Below are 21,485 nucleotides of genomic sequence, written 5' to 3' on the forward strand. Positions count from 1 at the left end.
TCCGCGTCTCCAACTGCGCCGCGACTCTCCACTAAGTATGTACAGTACTGTACGGGGTATGTAGCGAGCACCGACTGGACTATGGGGTATCTAACTCCTGTACGCATCTTTTCGTTCGTTTGTGTCCTCGTGAGCATCGTGTTCTATCTTCTTGTGCCACCTCAAGATCCCTGGTGTCCGTGGTCATGCGATGTATCCAAAGCCACTTCCCCTACACGCAATCCAAAAGTCCCTGACTACCTCATTTGTCTTCCGAGCTCCTCGCAATGCCTCAACCTGAGAGACAAACCGCTTCCGTTGTTCTAGCGTCGTAGCTTGGAGTGCCTTTTCGTTCATTACCCCAGCCTCTTCTTTAACTGCTGCCCTGAAGACTGCCTTGGTGAGCATCGGTTGCTTCTGCACGTATCGCTTCAGCGTCTCTGACAAGCTGTCGAGTTCGGATCGCGCACATTCTCCACCCAGTAGTCGCAGCAGCAGTGACAGGATGCGAGGACCAAATCGAGCTAAGACAGTGCCCACTCTTACGCCTGCATCGCCATCAAGTCCAGTCTCAGGCCCGCTAAAGTCAGCAAATGCTGCGAAGAATGCCGCTGCGGATCGTCGTGGCAGCGTGTCAGAATCTGTCATCACCATCAATCCTAGCTCCATAGCTACCGCGACCGTCTCTTGAGAGTCTTGTATCTCGAACCATAACTTCCCCCACTTACCGAAGCAGCGCCCCAAGAAGTCCAGCGATGCAGAAGGGAAACTGCTACTTGGCCCCTGGGCAGTCTGCTGGTGGATGGAGAGGATATGCTGCTGATGGGAGACCACAGCATACAACACGGCCCTCACACTTACTGGTATGTTTTCGGAACTCACCGAGGCCAGGTAGCTAGTGGCACACGCCATGGCGTTGTCGATGCTCGGATTGTCGACGCTGATAAACTCCATTATCAAGTCAAGCCCGACCGAGTCTGAGAACTTGAACGGCGATGGGTGCGTCTCGGTGAACCCTGATCTGATGAAGTCACAGCATGCATCGACGAAGACATGATCAATGTTGGACTGAACCTTTTGTAGCGTGGCATGGTAAATGCCCAGAACCTCCTGCTGCACATGTGCACCAGGCCCTTTCGTCCAGAACTCCGATGGGTTTGTGGTCGGTGCCTCCAGGTCGACTGGAACATCTGCAGGCGATCGCAAACCTTTGCCGATCGAGGCCAAGGTTTGTACAATGTCCGTGCAAACTCTCACCATGCCGTCTTTGTCTACGGTGCCATCGTCCGCACTTCTAAGGGTTTGCCCGATGGTAGCCAGAAGTTGTGTGAGTGGCTCAGTTTTCGCTTCGTCTCCAGGAAGCGCTTGGATGATCGCTGCAACAGCCGCAAAGATTCGGTGTCTCTCTGCTTCGGCGATATCTCCTATTGAGCCCAGGGTTCCCATGAACTGGGGCAGTCCTTCCCGAAGTATCACTCGATGCGAGTCGCAGAGCTTGAAAATTGCACGTGAAGCCGCAGTTGTTGACGCTTGGAGGTGTAGCGAGGAGAAGAGGAAATTGAGAATAGGGACGAGCCGGTCGGAATGCCGTTCGAGGTAAGTGACGTTCTCGGCGATGAAGTTGATTGCTGTCTGCAACGCCCGATCTGGAACATTACTAGATTGAAGCAGGTAACTCCAAGCAGGGCTGCCCAGTACGGTGGTGATCAGAAGATCGTACGTGTCCGCCTCTGAGGATATACAATCAAACAATGCGATCAGGCCGAACGTGCTGGCTTCAAAGGTACTCCATTCCGGTGGCGCTCCCTGTTGAACGACGGTATTGACGACTTCCTCGATCAATGCATTCCCCAGTATAGTAAAAGCTGACTGGAAGAAATCGTGCACGTCGTAGCGAAAGTCGCGAAACCTTGCCCGGTCATCCACATCCCAGTCTTGGGTCTCACTGGACATTTGCTCAGAGGGGATTCTGATCTTCAGAAGGCACGCCTCGCAGGCATCTGCTGTTAGGGTTTTGAGGAACTCCATTGCCGGGTCATTCACATCTTCCCAGTCCGTAGATCCTTCGGCGATCTCGGTGATTTTCTGGAGGACGATGTGGCAGACCGGGTCTTCTATGACGGCCACTCCGTCACAGCGAAGTAGCCGACCCATGATTTGAACTATCTCTGCCAACCCATGATCATGTAGATAGTCAGGCTTGGTGGTGTCAGCACGATTCATGATCGACTCCAAGAAATCGACATAGAGCAGAGCGTCAGGGATGAAGTCGCCTCGTACTAGCAAAGTCACCATTTCTGCGGCCATATTGGAGGACACGATGGTGGACGGGAAACCCGCAAGAGCTTGCTGTAGAAGTCTGGCCGATGAGTGCTCAAGAGAGATTAGCATCTGAAGGACGCTCCCGGTCATACCCGCCGTTTCCAGATAGTTACTGGCCGCAGAAATACATTGTATAGCGAGATCTTCGAGTCTTCGAGTCTCCGTACCGTTAGAATATCTGATCATGTTGGTCCAGTATGGTATTGCTTGAACAGCGAGGTGTAGCAATTCGACAGCTCTACCATCTTTTGACTCTTCCTCTACCTGGCGGTGATCGGGACCATTCGCTAACGCTGTAGCCCGGGACCCTGGGGCAAATGCTGCAAAGTACCTCAAGAGCTGTAACGCGTCAAGACTGTTAGCAGCCACGCGACTATTGAGCTTGCTGTCGTCCATTGTACTTGAAGTGCGATTGCTCAGATCCTCGGCGATCACCGTGGCAAGCAGCAGGACCCCTTTAAGTTGATGATTAGACAGGGTGTTGGAGCGAGTAAGCAACTGCTCGATTTCCGGTAAGCCTTCTTCAGGAACATAATGCCTGCCAATCATGCAGGCCAGGATATGCCTGAGTGGCAGTGTCCAACCCGAATCAGGTCGCACAAAGAAGGTGACGAGAGTAGAGACGAGCTTCTGCAACACAAATTTCGAATCTGGGAGAGTGATGAGACGTATGTAGTTGGTTACTAAAGCTTCGAGCAGGTAATTCCTCATCTGTTCGTCCCTGCCTAGACCATCATTGTCCCTGACCTACGGTTAGTTGGCTTCGAAGGCCAAGGAAACAGCCACACTTACCAATCCGCATTGATCTTGATGGTCAACGTCAATGCGCCATAGAACCGTACGATCGCCTCCCCATGGTGCAGCAGGTCGAGCCCGAGCTGCCACGCAGACTTCTCCCGCTGCAGTCGCTGAATCTGCGTCTGGATCACATTGATGTGCTGAGGGGATGACTGGTTTGCCGGATCATAAAGATCCCCTATCAGACGCTCCATTGTGCTCAAAAGACAGGATCGACCAGCACATGTCTGCTTAGAGCAGAGACTTAAAATGAAATGTTAAGGAAGTTTTCGTTCCAGAGTGGCCACGGCAATACAATCTTGCGCAGAACTGGCTGTCACTATGACAATCTTGCCTTGATATAAGCAGTGATTCCCGACGTCTAGACCCTTGGGTGAAAGATCGTACACAAAGCCGTCGATAGCCGATCGCTGTTTATGAGAGGCTCTGAACAGCTTGTAGACTGTTTGCTGTTCGTACAAAGGAATGAACTGGTTGGACCCCGCGATGGCTAGTTTGTCACTATCGCCGACCTCTGGTAAGTTGGATAAAGCAAGAACTGAAGACACAGAAAGAAAATGGAACGAAAAGGGTTGACCGCGACAAGGCTGAGATTCAGCCTCGTCGTAAATCGGGGTGGACGGGTGGATGCCGCTTCTCCCACAGTCGACTAAATGCCAGGCCAGCTAAACAAACAGATACAGGAACATGGCACATGTTCTGGCAGTGGCTGCCATAAGGTGATCGATCTCTGCTACATTTATTCTCTCGCCCCTCGAGACCACTTTCGATGCGCTGGTCGTTCTTACGCTTGCCATTCTCGCGACGTCGATATCCCGCCCGCAATCGGGAACTGATTTCCAGTTGCTCGCCCTTACAATCCGTCCGATCGTTCTCCTTCTCGAGTTCATTGCAAGCTGCAGACATGGAAAAGGTGGACACAAGTAAGCGGTTGGCCCAACTCCGCGAGCTGATGCGCGAGCACAAGGTGGATGTCTACATCGTGCCTTCAGAAGACAGCCACCAGTCGGAATACATTGCTCCGTGCGATGCGAGAAGAGCCTATATCTCTGGCTTCACGGGGTCCGCTGGTACCGCTGTCGTCACCCTCGAGAAAGCAGCTTTGGCCACAGACGGGCGGTATTTCAACCAGGCCTCTAAGCAGCTCGACGACAACTGGCACTTGCTGAAACAGGGCATGGAGGATGTTCCAACCTGGCAGGAATGGTAGGGATGATCTTCGCTTTGACCACGTACAGGGGCTGAAGCTGAAATTAGGACTACAGAGCAAGCAGAAGGCGGGAAGACAGTCGGGGTCGATCCCACCGTTATTACAGCCTCGGATGCTCGCAAGCTCAGCGAGACACTGAAAAAGAAATCACACGCGACCCTGGTCGGAATCTCCGAGAACCTGGTCGACAAGATCTGGGCAGACCGACCACCACGGCCGACGGAACAGGTAATTGTCCTGTCGGAAAAGTACTCGGGAAAGTCTTATCGAGAAAAGCTTGATGACCTGCGGAAGGACCTCAAGAAGAAGAAAGCCGCCGGGATGGTCGTATCCATGCTTGATGAGGTCGCCTGGCTATTCAACCTACGAGGTAACGATATCCCTTACAACCCGGTCTTCTTCTCCTATGCCGCCATCACACCCGACTCCGCCACCATCTACATTGACTCTTCCAAACTCGGTCCAGAAGTCAAGGAGCACTTGGAAGGCACGGTGACCATCAAGCCGTACGATGCGCTATTCTGCGATCTCACCACCATCGCCGAAGCCGCTGCCAGTGAATCTCAAGCCAACGGCGCCACCAAGAAGCCCCACTCTCCCAAGCTATTGTTGTCCAACAAGTCCTCATGGGCGCTCTATCTTGGCCTCGGCGGCGAAGACAAGGTCGAGGAGTCTAGGAGCCCCATCGCCGACGCCAAAGCCATCAAGAACGCCACAGAGCTGGAAGGCATGCGCCAATGCCACATTCGCGACGGCGCAGCCTTGTCCGAATACTTCGCCTGGCTAGAATCCGAACTCCAGAGCGGTTCATGGATTGACGAAGTCCAAGCCGCAGACAAACTGGAAGAGATCCGCTCCAAAGGCCAACACTTTGTAGGCCTGTCATTCGACACCATCTCCTCGACGGGCCCCAACGCCGCCGTCATCCACTACTCGCCCGAACGCGGCAATTGCTCGACCATCGACGCCAACCTGATCTACCTCTGCGACTCGGGCGCCCAATACCTCGACGGCACGACAGACACTACCCGCACGCTACACTTCGGCACGCCCTCAGAGATGGAAATCAAAGCCTACACTTTAGTCCTCAAGGGCGTGATTGCCCTCGACCGCGCCGTCTTCCCCAAAGGCACGACAGGGTTCGCCATCGACGCGTTCGCTCGCCAGCATCTCTGGCGCGAGGGCCTCGACTACCGCCACGGCACGGGCCACGGCGTCGGCTCGTACCTCAACGTGCACGAGGGCCCCATCGGCATCGGCACGCGCGCCGCCTACAGCGAGGTCTCGCTCTCCATCGGCAACGTCGTCTCCGACGAGCCGGGATACTACGAGGACGGCAACTTCGGCATCCGCATCGAGAACATGATCATGGCGCGCGAAGCCAAGACGAACCACAAGTTCGGCGACAAGCCCTGGATCGGGTTCGAGCATGTGACCATGGTGCCAATGTGCCGGAAGTTGATTGATCCGAAGCTACTGGACCCGGAGGAGAGGGAGTGGTTGAACAGTTACCACGCAGAGGTGTGGGAGAAGACGAGCGGATACTTTGAGGGAGATGAGCGGACGACGAAGTGGTTGAAGAGGGAGACTGCGCCCATTTGATCGGGATGTCGGCACCGCGGACCCCATGAGAGCCATGGTCATCCTGGTCTTGCTGGATGGGCTAGAAAGCCAAGGGGGTGCATTTTATGTGGCTGTCCCTTGGCTGTGGCATTGAGGTTGTTCCTCGATTTCCGGAAGCAGCGCAGGGTGCTCAGCATATCAAACGGTCAATGAGAGCAGTTCGGGTACCGATATTCTTGGTCTTAGAGCTCATCGACTAAGGATGCGATAGAAAACGCACAGCTAGACTGCTTAGTCAAGGTCGCAAAACCAAGTAATGATATGCCTGGCCAATCGAACCTTGTCGTCCTCATACACCTGCACATAGTCACTGCCCGTGGTCTTACTGAGGTCTCCTTCAGTAACGTCTAACACCGCTGCCGCTTACTGTGAGTCTCTTCCACTTGTGATACAACCTCTTCCTTTCTTGCGGGCTGGGAGGCGTATACCCTGGCCTGTATCTAATCCTGAGTTTATGGCGGGGATGGTATGACTCTTCACAGTTACACCTGTACTTGCGCTTGATCAGGACGAGGTGCGGTGGCGGCAGGCTTTCGTCCAACCACTGGTGCTTAGAACAGCTGACGTTTTCTGACATTTCGGCGGCTTGGTCTACGCTGGCTTTCCCACTGCGGCCTTCAGCGCTCGGCAGGACTCCAATGATCTTCCAGTTTCTCCTCTTTGGCTTTTGTCCAAGGTAGCCGTGAATAGCGCGCATCACTTCCGTGTGTGTTTGATAGCCACATGGCGATTTGGGAAGCAGGAGGCCCTCCGAGAGGTCAAGTGGCAGCTTGTCTTTACCCCCTAGGCGGATTTTGCCAGTAACTTTGTAGGACATTCCAGTTTGCTGGGGTTCATTGCCCGTAGGAGAACTTTGGTTGCTGCTGAGGTCTGTTGGTTGCTGGCGGAAGAAGGGGGATAAGGTAAGGGAGGGAAATCGTCTTGTAGGAGTGTTGGATGAGCTCGTTGGCTTGGAATGATCCTCTCGATATTCACATATCAGTAGTTTCTGCTCAGTAAGGGCGACTTTGCATCTTTCTCGCTCGAGGTTGCACTTGTCTGGATCCCAGACGTCCCTCCAGAGATCCGGGGGAGACCTGCCCAACGACATCCTGATTGACTTGTGCGGCATGGTATTGGTGTTGATATTGATGGATAATGGACCGCAAGCCAAAAGTGAGAAACTAGTGGTGAGAGCGGGTAGAGACAAGATCTTCAGAGTCGTGGAACGTGTATCAAAGGGGATTAAAGTAATGAGAAGAAGCCATGGTCGTCTCACGAAGGCAACCGCAACAGTCCTTCCTTCCGTGACGATAGTGGTTCCGACCTCCTTTTCCGAGCAAGGACCATCGGATGGGCTCGTCTTCTGGCCAAGTCCACGATCTGTCAACTGTCGTTCGTCAGAGGTCTCTACATACCGTCAGGCCTCCCATCTCATCTCGGCGAGGTTGAATGAGATACGCCTCATCGATATGTGGAGCGTGGACCCATGCCGAAGCAGCTTGCCCATCGAAGCTTTGACAGGTACAAAGCCAGGCAGAAGGTTTTGCAGGCTGATACTGGTACACCTGGCGAGACATGGTAAAGCCCTCACCTTTGGGTTATGCGTGTTGCTTGACATGTGGCTGGCCGTAGCTTGTTCTACGGCGGATTGATAGACTCTGGGTGGTAGTCGCGAACCAAATCTAGCCTAGCTCGAATCTCGACCTATAAAGCTTCAGCTTCGTTTTCATCCTCGTGTTGTTGAAGTTGGCAGCACCCTTGACGGACGACGCAGATATACCGAGTACGGAGGACGGAGTACCCATTCGCACATTGGTCACTGCCGGATTGGTCCATCACCACGGCCAAGTGCGACGGAGGCACTTCCGGAAATGTCATGCCAATACCTCTACTCGAGGACCAAGGAACGGCTGAGATGCCAAGAAGTCTTGTGAGGAGCACTTCCCCTGGCACTAGGCGGCTGATGATGGATCGGCGCCGAGTACCCACCGTTTCACAAAGCCCGCTGTGCTGTGCGTTGAAACCACAGGCCTGAAAGTGCTGAAGCCGAAGGCTGGGCATCTCGTATCGGACGTCTCCTGGCCTGTTGCCTGCGACATCACATCCATAATCCTTAGCAGCTTCGTTTTGATGTCCTTGATCAGGTCTCGCAGCTTCAGCCTTACCCTCCCACACCAACGCTGCTGCGTGGAAAGCGTCTCAAGAAGGATGGTGCGCGTGACAGCTCCTTCTTCCGTGATTGGGAATTCGAGCAGGGAAACTGCACAGGTTTTGCAATGCACACTGCCATTGGTGCGATCTGGAGTAGATCTGAGCTCGTCGAAGCACGAGACTGCCAGAACACTACATGAGCTGAGAGATGGAGGTAAGTTGCCAAGCTCGCCAGCAGTGCTTCCCAACGTGATGGGCTCATGAAACCGGATGACCCCGTGTTGGCAGCGTTTACATGCTCAGCGTGGCTGTTGCCCGACTTGAGGGCTGAAGCTGGGAAATTCTGGCTCAGTCTCAGCTATAAAGCCGAGTTCGAGCGGGTTGTAACCCAACTCTCTCCTTCCTCACGACTGTCTTAGTTTTCAACTTCCCAAAGTACAAACATTCTGTCTCCGTCATTGTGGATATCGACAGCTCCAGCACTTGGTGCGGTACGGGCACAAAAGCAACGCCGATTGCCTCTGACATCTCATTGAGAACCTTTAAAACCAAACCGACCATGGCTGCTCCAAAGGTGTTCAGCGTTCGGCCTGGCTCGAAGCAAGAAGCCATCCAACAGGCCCAGAAGTCTTTGGGTACCAACGCCATGGCGACGTTGACCGCAGACCAACTCAAGACGAAGCCGGGCGAGCCCAAGGGCGTGCCTGAGACCTCTGAACTCTCCTACACCTGCATCACCGAGATCGATCCCGAACAAGTTGCATCCATTGTTGTCGGATTGGACCGCACCATTCCTCGCTGGAAACCTGGCTCGGTCATCAACTACGCCACTTACGCAGACGGGTACCCGAACCAAGAAGACGCCATCTACGCCGCAAATGCGCTCATCGAAGCAGCAGACTCGTGGAACGCAGTTGACTTTGGCGTCCAGTTCAACTGGGTGCCGAATCTCGAGGATGCCGCCTTTGTCCTCGCCTACGGGAAAGACAAAGGCAGCGTGTTGGCCAGCGCTTACTTCCCAAACGCGGAACCCCTGAACACTGTCTGGGTGTATAGCTTTGCCTTTGACAAGGAGCCTAGAGTCGGGAGGGATGGTGTGACCAAGTTCAAGAACTACGAGATCATGAAGAACGTCTTCCAGCACGAGTTGGGCCATGTGCTGGGCTTGCGGCACGAGTTCGCCATCGAACGCGAGGGCGCGGGAGCTGTTCGACTGTTCTCAAAGGATCCCAACTCGGTCATGAGCTACTTGTTCCCGCCTGAGATTCAAGAGTCGGACAAAAAGGACTTGAGGGCGTTCTACGGCCTCCCACAGCTTGTGGACTTTGTTCCTGACAATTGAAACGGCACGCTGCGAAGACTCGGTAAGCAGGAGGGTGAGAAATCTGTAGCCAGGACAAAAGCGTCGGGTTCAAGCACCTAGGGATGTCACTCGTTGGTGTCTTTCACCCATCATACTGTAGCAAACATAGCAGTTGGCAACAATTCTATCATTGGTCCTCCCCTCGTATAGCATTTAATGACACCCACAAGATGCTTACCGCCGCGTAATACCTTCACACGCCCTGACACCCTGAGATTAGCGAATGAGGGCAGTGACAGAATGGAGACACGTCAGGCAGCGCTGAGCAGAAAGTTGGAGAAGGCTGATACTGTAAAGTTGTTGCAGGGAAATTAGCCGCTGCTTCAGGTCATGATCTTGATTCTCATCAATCGTCAACTATCAATACAATTCTGACTCGTGCACTTCATACAGCGTGTCCATGTTACTAGAATCATGTCTTTTATGGAGGCGGTGAGCCTGCGACCTCTGGTAACCCGATGTGAGCTCTGAGTAACCGCTTCTTCTCCGCTAAATTTGCACCCTGCGTAGGAATACCCAGTTGTTGTAGTACCGAATCCAGTTGTCTTCTTGCCATACGTTCGATTTCGAACGTGGTATGAGGGAAATGAAGGACAGCGGCACCGGTAGTAGCGTCAAGAAACGGTACAAGATTTTCGTTTTGACTTCGAAGGTATGTATTCTGAACGCGGGCTGCGTTATTATGATTCCTGTAGAATTAGTATAGTAATATGAAAATAAGTCGAACTGTACATACGACGCAGTAATTGTAGTTATAAGCTCTTGACGAACATCGATAACTTGCTGGCGGACATTTGCAATGTCTTGTCGTATTGCCCTCGTGTCTCCCGTCAACTGCGCCATTAGTGCACGGAGCTCGTCGAGAAGTTGCTGACCGCCGGCGAGTGCAGGTGTATTTGGTATCTTCAGTATCTCAGTAGCAAGGATGTTGAAGTTAGCCTGCGGACCAAAATCGATTTCGTCAGCCATCGTAATGGTGCGGGTAAGGGTGATTATCGTGACAGTGATTGTGGTGAGGGTAGAAGTGTTTGTTTTGGGTTCCCGGATGGGTGTGGGCGAAGGAAAGCGCGCCTCCAAAAGCGGCGGTGCTGGTTGCCAAATTGGGCGGGAAATTTCCCTGCAACCTCCGTTTGGGACTGTAACAAATTTTCTCGGCAAGAGGGACGGGAGGTAGAGCACCGCTCACTAAAAGCGCTGGAATTCCTCTAGGTGTGCAGGAGAATAGAGAGGGAGGAGGCCAGAGAGAAGACGGATTTCCGATCTTCCAGTCTTTCTCGGCTACTACGATGTCGCAGCCGGACGGATCGAGCAGCAAGAAGACTCTCCACGTCGCGTACTTGGGCCCCGAAGCTTCCTTCTCCCACCAAGCAGCCCTCGAAGTCTTTCCACCAACAACAGATCGAACAGTCGCTCTACATCCCCTGCCGTCCTTTTCAGCGATCTTTTCCGGCATTCAAAACTCGTCAGGGGCAGCAGCGGACGGAATAGGCTCAGAATCAGAATTAGAATCACAGTCTTTAGCCTCACCACCCGAGGATTCAATACATTATGACTACGCTCTCGTCCCCATTGAGAACAGCACCAACGGCTCCGTCGTGCAAGTCCTCGACCTGATCGCACAGTGCGGCCCCGTCGCGCCCGCGCTGTACCCCGACCTAGAAGTCTGCGCCGAGTACTATCTCCCTGTGCATCACTGCTTGTTTGTCTCACCCCGGTCTGCTTCTTCCTCTTCTTTCTCAACTTCAATATCCGCGCCGCGCACCTCGACTCAGGAAAGCACCACCACCGCCACCGCAAGCCACGATGGAGATCAACCACAACTAACACGGGCGATCCGCACGCTATACACCCACCCGCAAGTGTGGGGCCAATGCGCGCGCTTTCTGGCCACGCACTTCTCGCCCAAGGACGTCGAGCGGATTGATGTAGGGAGCACGTCGGCGGCCGCCCAGCTCGTGGCTCGTGACGCCTACTCGGCCACCACGTCCACGTCCGGTGGGCTCAACGCCGCGATCGCCTCGAAGCTGGCGGGCGAGAGGCACGCCCTGGTGTGTCTGGCGGAGAACATCGAGGACGAGCCGGGGCGGAACACGACGCGGTTCGTCGTCGTGCGGAACAGGCGGCGTGCGCGCCAGCCGTCACCTTCTAGAGACAACGATATCATCGACTTCGAGACCGTGGGGCAGAAAGAGGGCCAAAGCCAGACGCAGCCGCAGACGCACTCGCCTAGACGGCATAAATCGCTGATTACGTTCACCATCCCGCATACCAAGCCGGGCGCGTTGGCCGATGCGCTGGCCGTGTTCAAGAACTGCGGATTCAATCTCACGAGCATCGACACGCGGCCCTCGCGGAGACGGAACTGGCAGTATGTGTTTTTCGTGGAGTGCGAGGATGCGGACGCGTCCGTCCCCTCAGCAGGTACAGAGGGAGAGGGTAAAGTCATGGAGATGCTGGACGAGTTGAACAAGTTTACAGAGAGCTTGCGGTATCTAGGGAGATTCGTAGATCGTTTACCCGAGCAAGATGACGGCTGAGAAGATAGAGAGATGTTCAGATTGACGAGACCACCAAGGAGTGACTATCTGAGAACTGCTTAAGCAAACATACATGGCCTTGTGTGGTTGGGTTTTGATGACAGGGGCGGAGCGGCCTTGGGTCCTCTGCTCAGAGCCTCTGAGCCAGTGTTACCACTTGGTTGATGCACCAATAGACAAGAGCCATACTGACGAACCAAAAGCGAACAAAGTTGAGCTTGATGTTGAAAAGAGAGACCAGCTCGGTCGAAAACAAACAGGATCTGATCATGTTGGACAGCTTCAAAGCGTGGAAGCTTCAGACTTGATGGACGGCCATCTACCTATGTGGGCGACTAAAAGGTGTCGGCTGTGTGTCGATTTGCGGTATTGCTCCTTGGAGTGGTGCGTTGAGGCGGTCTTACATCAGACCTGAAGACTGGACTCCCGCAACCTGACCGGGATACTCGTTGAGATTCTCGGTGAGCTTGCGGACGGCCCAGACTTTCAAAGCCTAAACGCCGTCGCCGATTCAGACCATGACCATGTTACGCAAGTTGGAGCGTCCTGTAGGCAGAAAATGTTAGATGTCGCTGCAGTGCTGCTGAGCCAAACTTGGATCAAACTTACCATGACGAAGGTCGAGTTCTTGCCTTGCCGGCGGCTTTCCTGCTCGCTCAGCGTCGAGAAGGGCACTGTCCCTGGTGCTCAACTTGCCGAATTGCTTGAGGAGATGTGGCTTGGCGTTTCTGTCCACGTTATCGGCATATGTCCCTTGCGTTGATGGCTGGGATAGGGGTGCGTCATTTGGACGCCCAGTAGAGCGCGGAGCTGCATTCGAACTGCAGTCGAGAGCTTCGACTTCTTGTCGCTTCTTATGTGTAGATGTAAGCTCCTCGCACTCTACTGCGAGGTCGGTGGATTGTCAATCATCATAGAATTCGTCCTCGTCGTCAAGATCAGCCAACTGTTCGAAGTTGACCTTGTATCGCAAGATGGCGCCGATACCACCGAAGCCTTTCACGAATTGGTTGCCTTCGCTGGATCTGTCCGAAACAAATTCCAGCGTGGCGCCAAAATCCTTGTACTTCTCGGCGAGCCATTCTAGGAATGACCCTTGATCGACAACTTCCATCTCTTGACCGGTCTCTTTGTCCATGAACTCCTCACGGTTCTGCTCTTGAGCCTTTGTGGTGTGAAGAATCTTTTCGGTCCCATCCGAGGCCTTTAGTACCCAGCGGGTGACGTCGAGGTTCTCATAGACGATCAGTGTCTCACAAGCACCCAGTTCCAGTGCCTTCAAGGTATCTTCGACACCATAGCAGACTCGACCGCTGTCCTGGCTGATCTCCTCGAAGTACTTGCCGATGAGCTTCTTCTCTTGAATGAACTTGACATTACCAAGAGTTTCGGATGAGAGATCAATGGCCTGGTTGAAACCGTTCTCCCCACCGTATGAGACATCCACGACCTTGATGACCTTGCTTTGCAGACGAGCATCAAACATGTCGGATTGGTTCAGGTCGTTCTTGAAGTCTGCCGAACCAGCCAGGACAATCCCGGCAACATTGACCTTGTCGTTCGTGATGAAGTTCTGGACAGCCAGTTCTGCTACTTTGCGAACATAGTTGTGCCGCTTCTCTTCTCTTAGACGGGCGAAACGCAGAGCGGACTGACCACCACGACCGTGTTTCTTGGGCAGGTCCACGGAGAATTTGTGGACGACTTCTCTTGTATTGCCGCTGAGTGTCCCAAAGAGGGCACCGTTGCCATCCATGACGATAAAGCCGAATTTCTGGTCAGACTCGAGGAGCTCGCTCAAGGCTTCGGTATGGAATTTGTTGTCGCAGAGGTACAGCGAGGTATTGATAGGCTTGAAGGGTTCAAAATCGATGTTGATCTTCCGCTCTTTTCCCTCCGAGGTAATGATTTCACCGCAGTAGACGACCAAGCCATTTGGCGGGACCTTGGAGTACAGTTTGAGGCGCTGCTGGGTGGAAGTAATCGCCGACAGGACGGAGAGACGGTTGACCCGAGACTTGATGTTGGAGGCGGTGCCGAATTCTTCAGCTAACATTTTTGCCGCCCGAGAGACCTGGTCCTTTGGCGCTGCACCTGAGTTAGCAACTAGGGGAGTCAGAATGCTGCATGAGATTTTGCTTACGGATGATGAGAGAGATCATGGAGGTGCCATTGCCTCTGGCGGCCTCGAGACGTTTAATCAGTTTTTTGACCTTCCAGATCTCGATGTTTTTTTCTGCCTCGTTGGGCTGAGGGGCAGACATGGTTGCAGTGAAAGCACCACCAAAAGCGGCCTACTGGTCAACGGGAGGTGACCAAGATTCAGTGCCGACAAGGAAGAAGGGAGGAGGAGGGTAAAGGAGCGTTAAGAAGAACGGAATCTATGGAGGGCGGTGAAATTCGAGGTGACGTTCGAGTAAGAGTCAAATCGTGGACACGCTCAAGTGGGTTGAGTGGAAATGTGAGCGGGCTGTGAAATGCGGCCTAATTGACTTGCCAGTCACAATCCATTCTCAACCATGTCACGTTCCTCGCGCCGCGCCGTTATCAACTCGAACTCTGCGAAGCCCGCAGAAATTTCCCCGCCGCCACTTTTTGCTCTTGGAGATGGCAATGACATGCGACCTGGTTATCGTCGGCTAGTTAGATTTTCGGAAGATGAATCCATATGTGCCTCATCTAAAATTTCTCTTTTGTTCCTTTGAATCCTCCTTTCCTCAGTCCCCGTTTCTGCATGGGTTCGAGCTGCGGAGTTTTTCTGGGACGGTGCTCTCTCTCTCTTGGTGTTCTGTATAGCATAGCTCTCCGCAGGTGGAAGGTTTCCTGCAAGAGCTCAACCAGCCGCGAGCTACGTCACTTGTATATCTCCTACTTCCTTTAGGTGCCCAGCATGAGCCAGCGTAATAAGCAAGCTCCCTCCACCTGGGATGCGTACGAGCGTGGCCGAGCCTCCTCCTTTGGCTCTCTCGAATCGGTTCCCGAGAACGAACAGCAGAATCTGCTGTCCTCATCCACTCCCACAGCGCATCACATTCCGCCTATACAAGGAGATGAAGAAGATGGAGGCGCCTTGCGGCGGAGGTCTTCGTTCGGCAAGAGGTTCGACAGCATTCGGCACATGGGCGGACCGAACAGTATCGATAATTTCGCAAAGTCACTGCAAAGAGCTGCGGGGTTTCGAGAGATCACGCCTGTTAGGAGGAATTCGGTCACACTGTCAGAGTCAGAGCAAGAGGCGGGTCCAGCACGGTCGAGCCCGGAGCAGAGTACAACGGGCCACAACAGGTCGTTATTGAGACAGCAATTACGAGACTTTCGGTTTCAAGAGCCGAATGAATCCGCAGTGCAGGATGATCGCACGGCGGAGGCAGAAGACGCTACCGAAGAGTCCGCCCTGCTGCCAATGGCTAGCCGGCAGACAATGAAGTCGACAACCGGCTCGATTATTCCAGGCTCGTTGCTGCCCAGCGCGTTGGGGACCAGCTATGGCAGTATTTCTTCCAGACTCACCGCCGCCGCCCGGCAGAGAGCGTCCATCCTGATAATGGAGCAGGAGGAAGCCAGCCGTCGGGCAAGAGAGGAACCCGAGGAGTTCAAGGAGGAACCTCCACGACAAATCGAGCGAGAAGTACGAGCGGACGGAGAAGTCATCGACCGGACCGTTGGCGAGTCTACTGTGCCCATGACCATCTTCAACTCCACCAACGTCCTTATTGGCGTTGGGATTCTCGCTCTCCCGCTCGGTATCAGATACTCGGGCTGGGTCATAGGTCTTATCTTCTTGACTCTGGCCGCTTTCGGTACGTCCTACACTGCCAAGCTGCTAGCCAAATGCCTCGACACGAACACCGGCTCGACGACGTATGGAGACATCGCTTTTCTAGCGTTCGATACGTGGGGAAGAAACTTCGTCGAGACTTTGTTCATCCTAGAGCTGACGGCGGCCAATGTTGCCCTTATCATCCTCTTCGCTGACAGTATGAACTCGCTCATACCTGCTGTCGGTGTCACCGAGTGGAAGGCTATCGTTGCGATCGGTCTGATCCCGCTGAACTTCGTTCCCTTCAAGACACTTAGTGTCAGCAGCGTGATTGGCATTTTCTCGTGTCTTGGGATTGTCGCAATAGTCTTTGCCGACGGCCTCATCAAACCTCGAGCACCTGGCTCCCTGCGGGATGTGGCCAAAACATATGCTTTTCCCGAAGATTGGAGGACCATCCCGCTAAGTCTCGGTCTCTTCATGGCACCGTGGGGTGGCCACAGTGTGTTCCCTGCCATTTACAAGGACATGCGTCATCCACAGAAATACGGTCGTGCCCTGAAGTACACTTACATATTCACCTATGGCCTTGACTTGTCCATGGCCGTGTTAGGCTACCTCATGTTTGGCAACAATGTCCGTGACGAAGTGACCGCCAACATTCTGCGATCGACGGCCTATCCCCACGCTTTGTCGGTCGTCATCGTTATTCTCATTGCCATCATCCCCATCACGAAGATCCCTCTCTCGAACCGTCCAATGACGGATACCATCAACAAGAAGTTCTACCTTGATCTCCGTCAGATGGACCCCAAGGCGCGCATGCATAGCGAGAGATCATGGAAACACCGCCTCGCCCGTGGCTCCATCGCCGTCGTGGCCAACCTCATCCAACTCGGCATCTCGATTGGCTTTCCGGACTTTGACAGCATAATGGCGCTCATGGGGTCGGCACTGTGTTTCACCATTTGCATCATCCTCCCTGTAAGCTTTTATTTGAGGATTTTCAGCTCGGAGGGTAAAGAGATCTCACTGATGGAACGGATCCTCGACTGGGGACTGTTGATAGTTTGCGGTTCGCTGGCGGGTCTGGGGACTGTGTTTGCTATCTTGCCCAAGGATAAGATTGGGGCGGCGTGATGAATTGGGGAGCGCGAACTTGTTCTGAAGAAGTGAATGGAGTTATCTGGAGAGTAAGCCTACAGTCAAGCCAGAAGTGAGTAACATCGGAGGTACATATTGCATCATAACATGAACATACTTGATCAGGCATGCAGTCCCTTTGTGCGTTGACGACCTGTTACAGCCATGACAGTGGTATCGAGGGCAAGCACCCACCTATACAGGCTTCGTCACCCCTTTTTATCACTTTCACCCTCTCAAATCTCACTCTACAATCACATCTTGATTTGAAGACGGTATGGTGTAGCCGGTTCAGCACATCCTCACAAAAGCAGTGGCGCCTCTGGGAAGCCCTCAACCATAGCGCCAGCTGTGGTTGTCGCGTGGAACAGAGTACCGCGATAGAAAGTAGGTCCCTTGCCGAATAGAGAGGAAGTCCTTGGTTCAAATCCAAGTACCGTCAGGAGTTGGTCGTTCTTTTTGTTTGTGCAGTCCCACGAAGGCTTTTGTGAAGCTGGCGGACACTCGAAGTGCGAGTTGCTTGCTATTTTGCAGCGACAAACCAGCTGAGTCGTTCGGCCACTGTAAAGCTCTAAGCGTGTGCATTGCCGCCCTGGCGGTGTATTTCCTTTCCGGCGAAACACAAATAACGTCGCGGTCGATACACACAGCACTGCCGTATCCTCAAGGTAGATACATGTGAACCCCGTCCAACGTACCTGCTTACCCGTCTATCGACTCCCCGACCCTCCCATGGCAAACCCCCCAGGATTGTCTTTCAGGAATTGCACCTCCTCGGGCGTACTCTGCCTCCCAAGCACCTCGTTCCTGCTCGGAAACCGGCCAAACCGCATGATGACGTCGCGATGAGCCCTTGCGAAATTTAGGGAACTCGTCACGAATTTCGTCACCTCCTCCCGTTCGGTGGCGCTCAACTTGGTGCTACTGAGACAGCGCGCAGCCAACAGCTCAAACAGACTGACGCCTGCAATCTGGTGGATCAGGCTCTCCGCGTGCATCAAGGGCATATAGAAGAAGAGAGTCTGCAACTCGGTCAGGGTTTCTGGCGAGTGGTCGAATTCCCGTGCGACGCATTGGACCGCAACGTCCACGGCCTTGGCGTCCGACGCGTACGAGAGGTGCGAGCCGCGGTAGATGTTCCGGGGAAACTGGTCGAGCAGGATGATCAAAGCGAGGGAACCCAACGGTGTGGTGGTCCAGTTGTCGAGGCTGTCGTTCCGCGCCTGCTGGATCAGTGGTTCGAAATTCGTGCGGATTTCTTCGTCGACTTGGTCGCGGTTCGGTGGGCGGAACCATTTCTCCGTAATGCTGGCGTCAGGACTCGACGGCGTGAACCAGTACTCCAGGATGCGCGTGATGTCGGTTTGGTGCGCGGTTGAGATCTGTGGTGTTGCTGTTGCCGCTGCCATGTCGACCGACGCCGTCGCGTTGGTGGAATAGTAGAAGACAGGCGAGATGTACGATTGGAAGGCCGACTGGACTTGGAGCAGCTTTGCAGGTCGAAGACTTAGCCTTTGCCTTGCAGAAAGTGCAGATGCAGGAATACGCGTCGCTGTCGAAGGAGATGGAATATGCAGATGAGAGCGTACCCTTGTCAAGGCCTGGTCAAGTGCGGCCTTCATCCTTGAGCAGTCTCCGCCTTGTTATACTCTCTCGCGAGGCCACGCTGGCGAGATCAAATAGTACGAGTAGTCTCGCGTCGTGCCTCACTCGATTGATATATCGGAGTGCATGGTTTCCGAGGCAAGGTTGTCATTTGTAAGTGAAGCTGTACGCTTGATGGGACGCGGCTCGACGGTCGCGACGGCGACCGAGATCGGAAGAATACTGCGCCGGTGCCGAAGTTCATCACGTCATCCGATGCTTCGCTTCAGTTGACTCTTTGGGTGCGGCGGGGTCAACCCAAGTTCGGTCTTTTGAACTCTGCGATCTGCTGGGCCGCTCGAGGTGATGACAGGCTCAGACAGGTCACCCAGGAGTGGTAGAAAGCTGAGTCCAAGTTATCGCCTCAGCACGATATGCAATCAGACCGACAATGTTCGGCATCTTCATGCATGAGCCGGCGCGAGTAGCTGATCTCCAAGGACCTAATGGATCAGAACATGTTGGCCAATACGAGTACCACCAACGCGACCACCAGTCTTCATCTCCTCGAGGCTTCTCTTGTCGCTACTTATCAGAGCTGGAAACGTTGAGCCCCTTCGTGGTGAATAGACGCTTTGACAGATTATCCGTTAGCAGAGAAATGATGGGGATGCTGAATTCAAACCGTACCCTGGACCTACTGACAGATTGTTACGCTCGAAGTGCAGGTACAGCATAACCTTTTCCGCTCCAGGGAATCCACGCATGGATACATCCCTGATACAACAGTCACGCTGCCAGTATTCCATTGCGAATAGCACCTTCGACACTCCTGTGGATGGAAATCTAGTCTCTGTACCTACGATCGTCCGAGTCCCTCGTCCACCTTGGCCTGCAAGCAGGCTCTGTCCTGTCTCGACAATCCAGCCCCACGGTCCCCTTGATGTAGCCCATTCCGGATCTTTTAGATCCCGAAGGCCTGACACAGCACGATGACGAGGCATCAAACACAGTCTCGCTCGGCGCGGCGGCGCGTGCCACGGGTCTTTGGCGTGCAGAGGCAGCCGGCTTCGTCGCTTGGGCTGGCTGGATCCTAAGCCAGTGTCCCAAGTCGGGCTCGATGAAGCACGAATGTGAGGACTAGGACCAGGACACATATCCATCTCAGCCATCATGCCAAAGCTCGCGAAACGCGCATCGCTCACAATCCCATCCCAGCCATATTATTTCATCATTATCGGGAAATCGACTCGCCGTTGGGAGTGCACAGAACCATGTAAGTACTACGGTGAGACAATGTTGGCCCTCATGGGTAGTTGGTGATATTGGTAGATATGTTCAGGTATAAGGTAATCAGTGGGATTTTGTGGTAATGACCGTGGAGAAGTACAATCATATACAATGCTTGGTGGTTTCTGTTCTGCAAAACTCCTTTGGTCAGGCCTGAGCCATCAGCAGCAGTGTTGGCACAGTTCATGAGCCGAACAAGTCAAGGTCAAATCACATCAAATCCAGAACTCCGGCGCTTATGCAGACAACACGAACATCAGGGTCGCCGCCCTCTATCACTCTACAGTCCTTGGACATTTTTCTCGGACAATACTCCTTGTGTCATCATGTACATTTTGGCCTGCGCTGGGTCCCGCACAGCGCGTTCGGCTCACAAGTTGATGTCATGAAGCCAAACGGGCTGTTCGACGCGGTGGGAGAAGCGACTAGCTGCGAGAATCTCGACCATCTGCTGCTCGCTGACGATGAGCTCCTGCTTGGGCAAGAACCATCGGAGACCTTCACTGCAGGGAGGCGTGGTCAGGCTGCCCTTGTAGGTCCAGAACTCCTCGACGCCGCCTACTTCATCGATGGCAAGGCGCAGATTGACCTCCAGGCCCTCGAGCTGGGCGGTATCGTTGTAGTGGATCATCGGGCCGAGCTGCTTGATGAAGGCGGATTCTTGTGGGCCAACGGCGAGTCGAATACCGATCACGGCCGCTTCATGCTCTTCCGCGGTGACGTGGACCATGTGGATCTCCGCGCGACTGCGCTTGCCGTCGATGAGGTGCTCGGACGGTGCATGAATGTGCCAGCCGATGTTGAAGACTTCCTCGCCATCGAAGTTGAAGCTAGGGAGACCCGTGACATCGCCTTCCGGATGGTGAGGCGTCCAGGCTGGGGCGAATTGCCAGTTGAAGAAGTTGCCCGGGATCTTGACGGACTGGTAGCCCTCGAAATTCGGCTTGTGGAGGGTCGAAAGATCTTGTTGAGCGATATTGATGGGCGACTGATGTGTTCCAGATTGGCACAGAACATATTCTACTAGAGCGTCAGCAAGGTCTGTTTCAGCTACGAAGGCATTACACGACGTACCAGGGTTAATGGTCGCCCAGTCTGCAGAGACGTCGTAGTTCCAGTCTTTAGGCTCCCGGCCTTTGTCGACTCGGATTTGTCTTCGTCCCAGGTGAGGATGTGACTGGTAGTTGTCGTGCTTCGGGCAGCTCCAGGCTGTCGAGAAGAGAGCAGAAAGGAGAAAGAGCGAGGTAAGCATTTTGTCAAAAGAAGGGCAGATGCGGCTCGCTAAGACTTGAACGACTGATATCAAGTGATGGACGATAGGGAAATTGAAAGAATGATGGAAAAAATATCGCTGTGGAAGGAAAGGCGCTCTATACTGAAGGAAAGTTGATCGTCTGATATGTCGATCGCTCCTCGTGGGCGGGGACCATCACCTTTTATGTTCCGTTGGGGGAGGAAGCGTCGGCGAGGGGGAGTCAATCTCTCACAGCCGACTCGCTGAGGGTAGGAGGAGATGCCAAGTCGTTGCCTGTTCCAGTCCTGATATGCTTCAGCCCTGCTGAAACGCATGGCAAATACTGGTTTGTCTGCAGCGCTTGCGAAACCGATGTTCCCTTAGTGTAGGATGACAACAATACGGAGTAGTAGTACCGAATTTAGCGCACCGTCCAGGAACCCAGGCGCACTGCATCGCCAACCCCCGAACCGTCATGCATACGAGGTGTTCACGGCTGACGGGTCACA

The 21,485-nt window shown here is 53.8% G+C and overlaps 9 protein-coding genes across 9 annotated transcripts; 4 read left to right on the plus strand and 5 right to left on the minus strand.

Annotated features, from left to right (window-relative positions):
• Nucleotides 1-183: 183 nt before the first annotated feature.
• On the minus strand, nucleotides 184-3,293 carry A1O7_03633 (uncharacterized protein; the record flags this gene model as incomplete). The annotated part of the gene is made up of 2 exons (XM_007757651.1): nucleotides 184-3,043; nucleotides 3,094-3,293. The coding sequence occupies 2 exons, from the start codon at nucleotides 3,291-3,293 to the stop codon at nucleotides 184-186; spliced, it is 3,060 nt and encodes a 1,019-aa protein (XP_007755841.1).
• A 710-nt stretch (nucleotides 3,294-4,003) lies between these two features.
• Nucleotides 4,004-5,911, plus strand: A1O7_03634 (xaa-Pro aminopeptidase; the record flags this gene model as incomplete). Its single annotated transcript, XM_007757652.1, has 2 exons — nucleotides 4,004-4,305; nucleotides 4,357-5,911. The coding sequence occupies 2 exons, from the start codon at nucleotides 4,004-4,006 to the stop codon at nucleotides 5,909-5,911; spliced, it is 1,857 nt and encodes a 618-aa protein (XP_007755842.1).
• Nucleotides 5,912-8,624: 2,713 nt separating this feature from the next.
• Nucleotides 8,625-9,407, plus strand: A1O7_03635 (uncharacterized protein; the record flags this gene model as incomplete). The annotated part of the gene is made up of 1 exon (XM_007757653.1): nucleotides 8,625-9,407. One exon carries the CDS (start codon nucleotides 8,625-8,627, stop codon nucleotides 9,405-9,407), a length of 783 nt encoding a protein of 260 aa, XP_007755843.1.
• A 442-nt stretch (nucleotides 9,408-9,849) lies between these two features.
• Nucleotides 9,850-10,397, minus strand: A1O7_03636 (uncharacterized protein; the record flags this gene model as incomplete). The annotated part of the gene is made up of 2 exons (XM_007757654.1): nucleotides 9,850-10,117; nucleotides 10,165-10,397. 2 exons carry the CDS (start codon nucleotides 10,395-10,397, stop codon nucleotides 9,850-9,852), a joined length of 501 nt encoding a protein of 166 aa, XP_007755844.1.
• A 317-nt stretch (nucleotides 10,398-10,714) lies between these two features.
• A1O7_03637 (uncharacterized protein) lies at nucleotides 10,715-11,965 on the plus strand (the record flags this gene model as incomplete). Its single annotated transcript, XM_007757655.1, has 1 exon — nucleotides 10,715-11,965. One exon carries the CDS (start codon nucleotides 10,715-10,717, stop codon nucleotides 11,963-11,965), a length of 1,251 nt encoding a protein of 416 aa, XP_007755845.1.
• A 904-nt stretch (nucleotides 11,966-12,869) lies between these two features.
• A1O7_03638 (eukaryotic peptide chain release factor subunit 1) lies at nucleotides 12,870-14,229 on the minus strand (the record flags this gene model as incomplete). Its single annotated transcript, XM_007757656.1, has 2 exons — nucleotides 12,870-14,053; nucleotides 14,109-14,229. 2 exons carry the CDS (start codon nucleotides 14,227-14,229, stop codon nucleotides 12,870-12,872), a joined length of 1,305 nt encoding a protein of 434 aa, XP_007755846.1.
• Nucleotides 14,230-14,855: 626 nt separating this feature from the next.
• A1O7_03639 (uncharacterized protein) lies at nucleotides 14,856-16,865 on the plus strand (the record flags this gene model as incomplete). The annotated part of the gene is made up of 1 exon (XM_007757657.1): nucleotides 14,856-16,865. One exon carries the CDS (start codon nucleotides 14,856-14,858, stop codon nucleotides 16,863-16,865), a length of 2,010 nt encoding a protein of 669 aa, XP_007755847.1.
• A 713-nt stretch (nucleotides 16,866-17,578) lies between these two features.
• Nucleotides 17,579-18,277, minus strand: A1O7_03641 (uncharacterized protein; the record flags this gene model as incomplete). Its single annotated transcript, XM_007757658.1, has 1 exon — nucleotides 17,579-18,277. The coding sequence occupies one exon, from the start codon at nucleotides 18,275-18,277 to the stop codon at nucleotides 17,579-17,581; it is 699 nt and encodes a 232-aa protein (XP_007755848.1).
• A 1,835-nt stretch (nucleotides 18,278-20,112) lies between these two features.
• A1O7_03642 (uncharacterized protein) lies at nucleotides 20,113-20,994 on the minus strand (the record flags this gene model as incomplete). Its single annotated transcript, XM_007757659.1, has 2 exons — nucleotides 20,113-20,762; nucleotides 20,817-20,994. The coding sequence occupies 2 exons, from the start codon at nucleotides 20,992-20,994 to the stop codon at nucleotides 20,113-20,115; spliced, it is 828 nt and encodes a 275-aa protein (XP_007755849.1).
• Nucleotides 20,995-21,485: the final 491 nt, after the last annotated feature.

The sequence above is a fragment of the Cladophialophora yegresii genome, assembly GCF_000585515.1.
Source record: "Cladophialophora yegresii CBS 114405 chromosome Unknown aczIN-supercont1.2, whole genome shotgun sequence".
Lineage (NCBI taxonomy): Eukaryota > Fungi > Ascomycota > Eurotiomycetes > Chaetothyriales > Herpotrichiellaceae > Cladophialophora > Cladophialophora yegresii.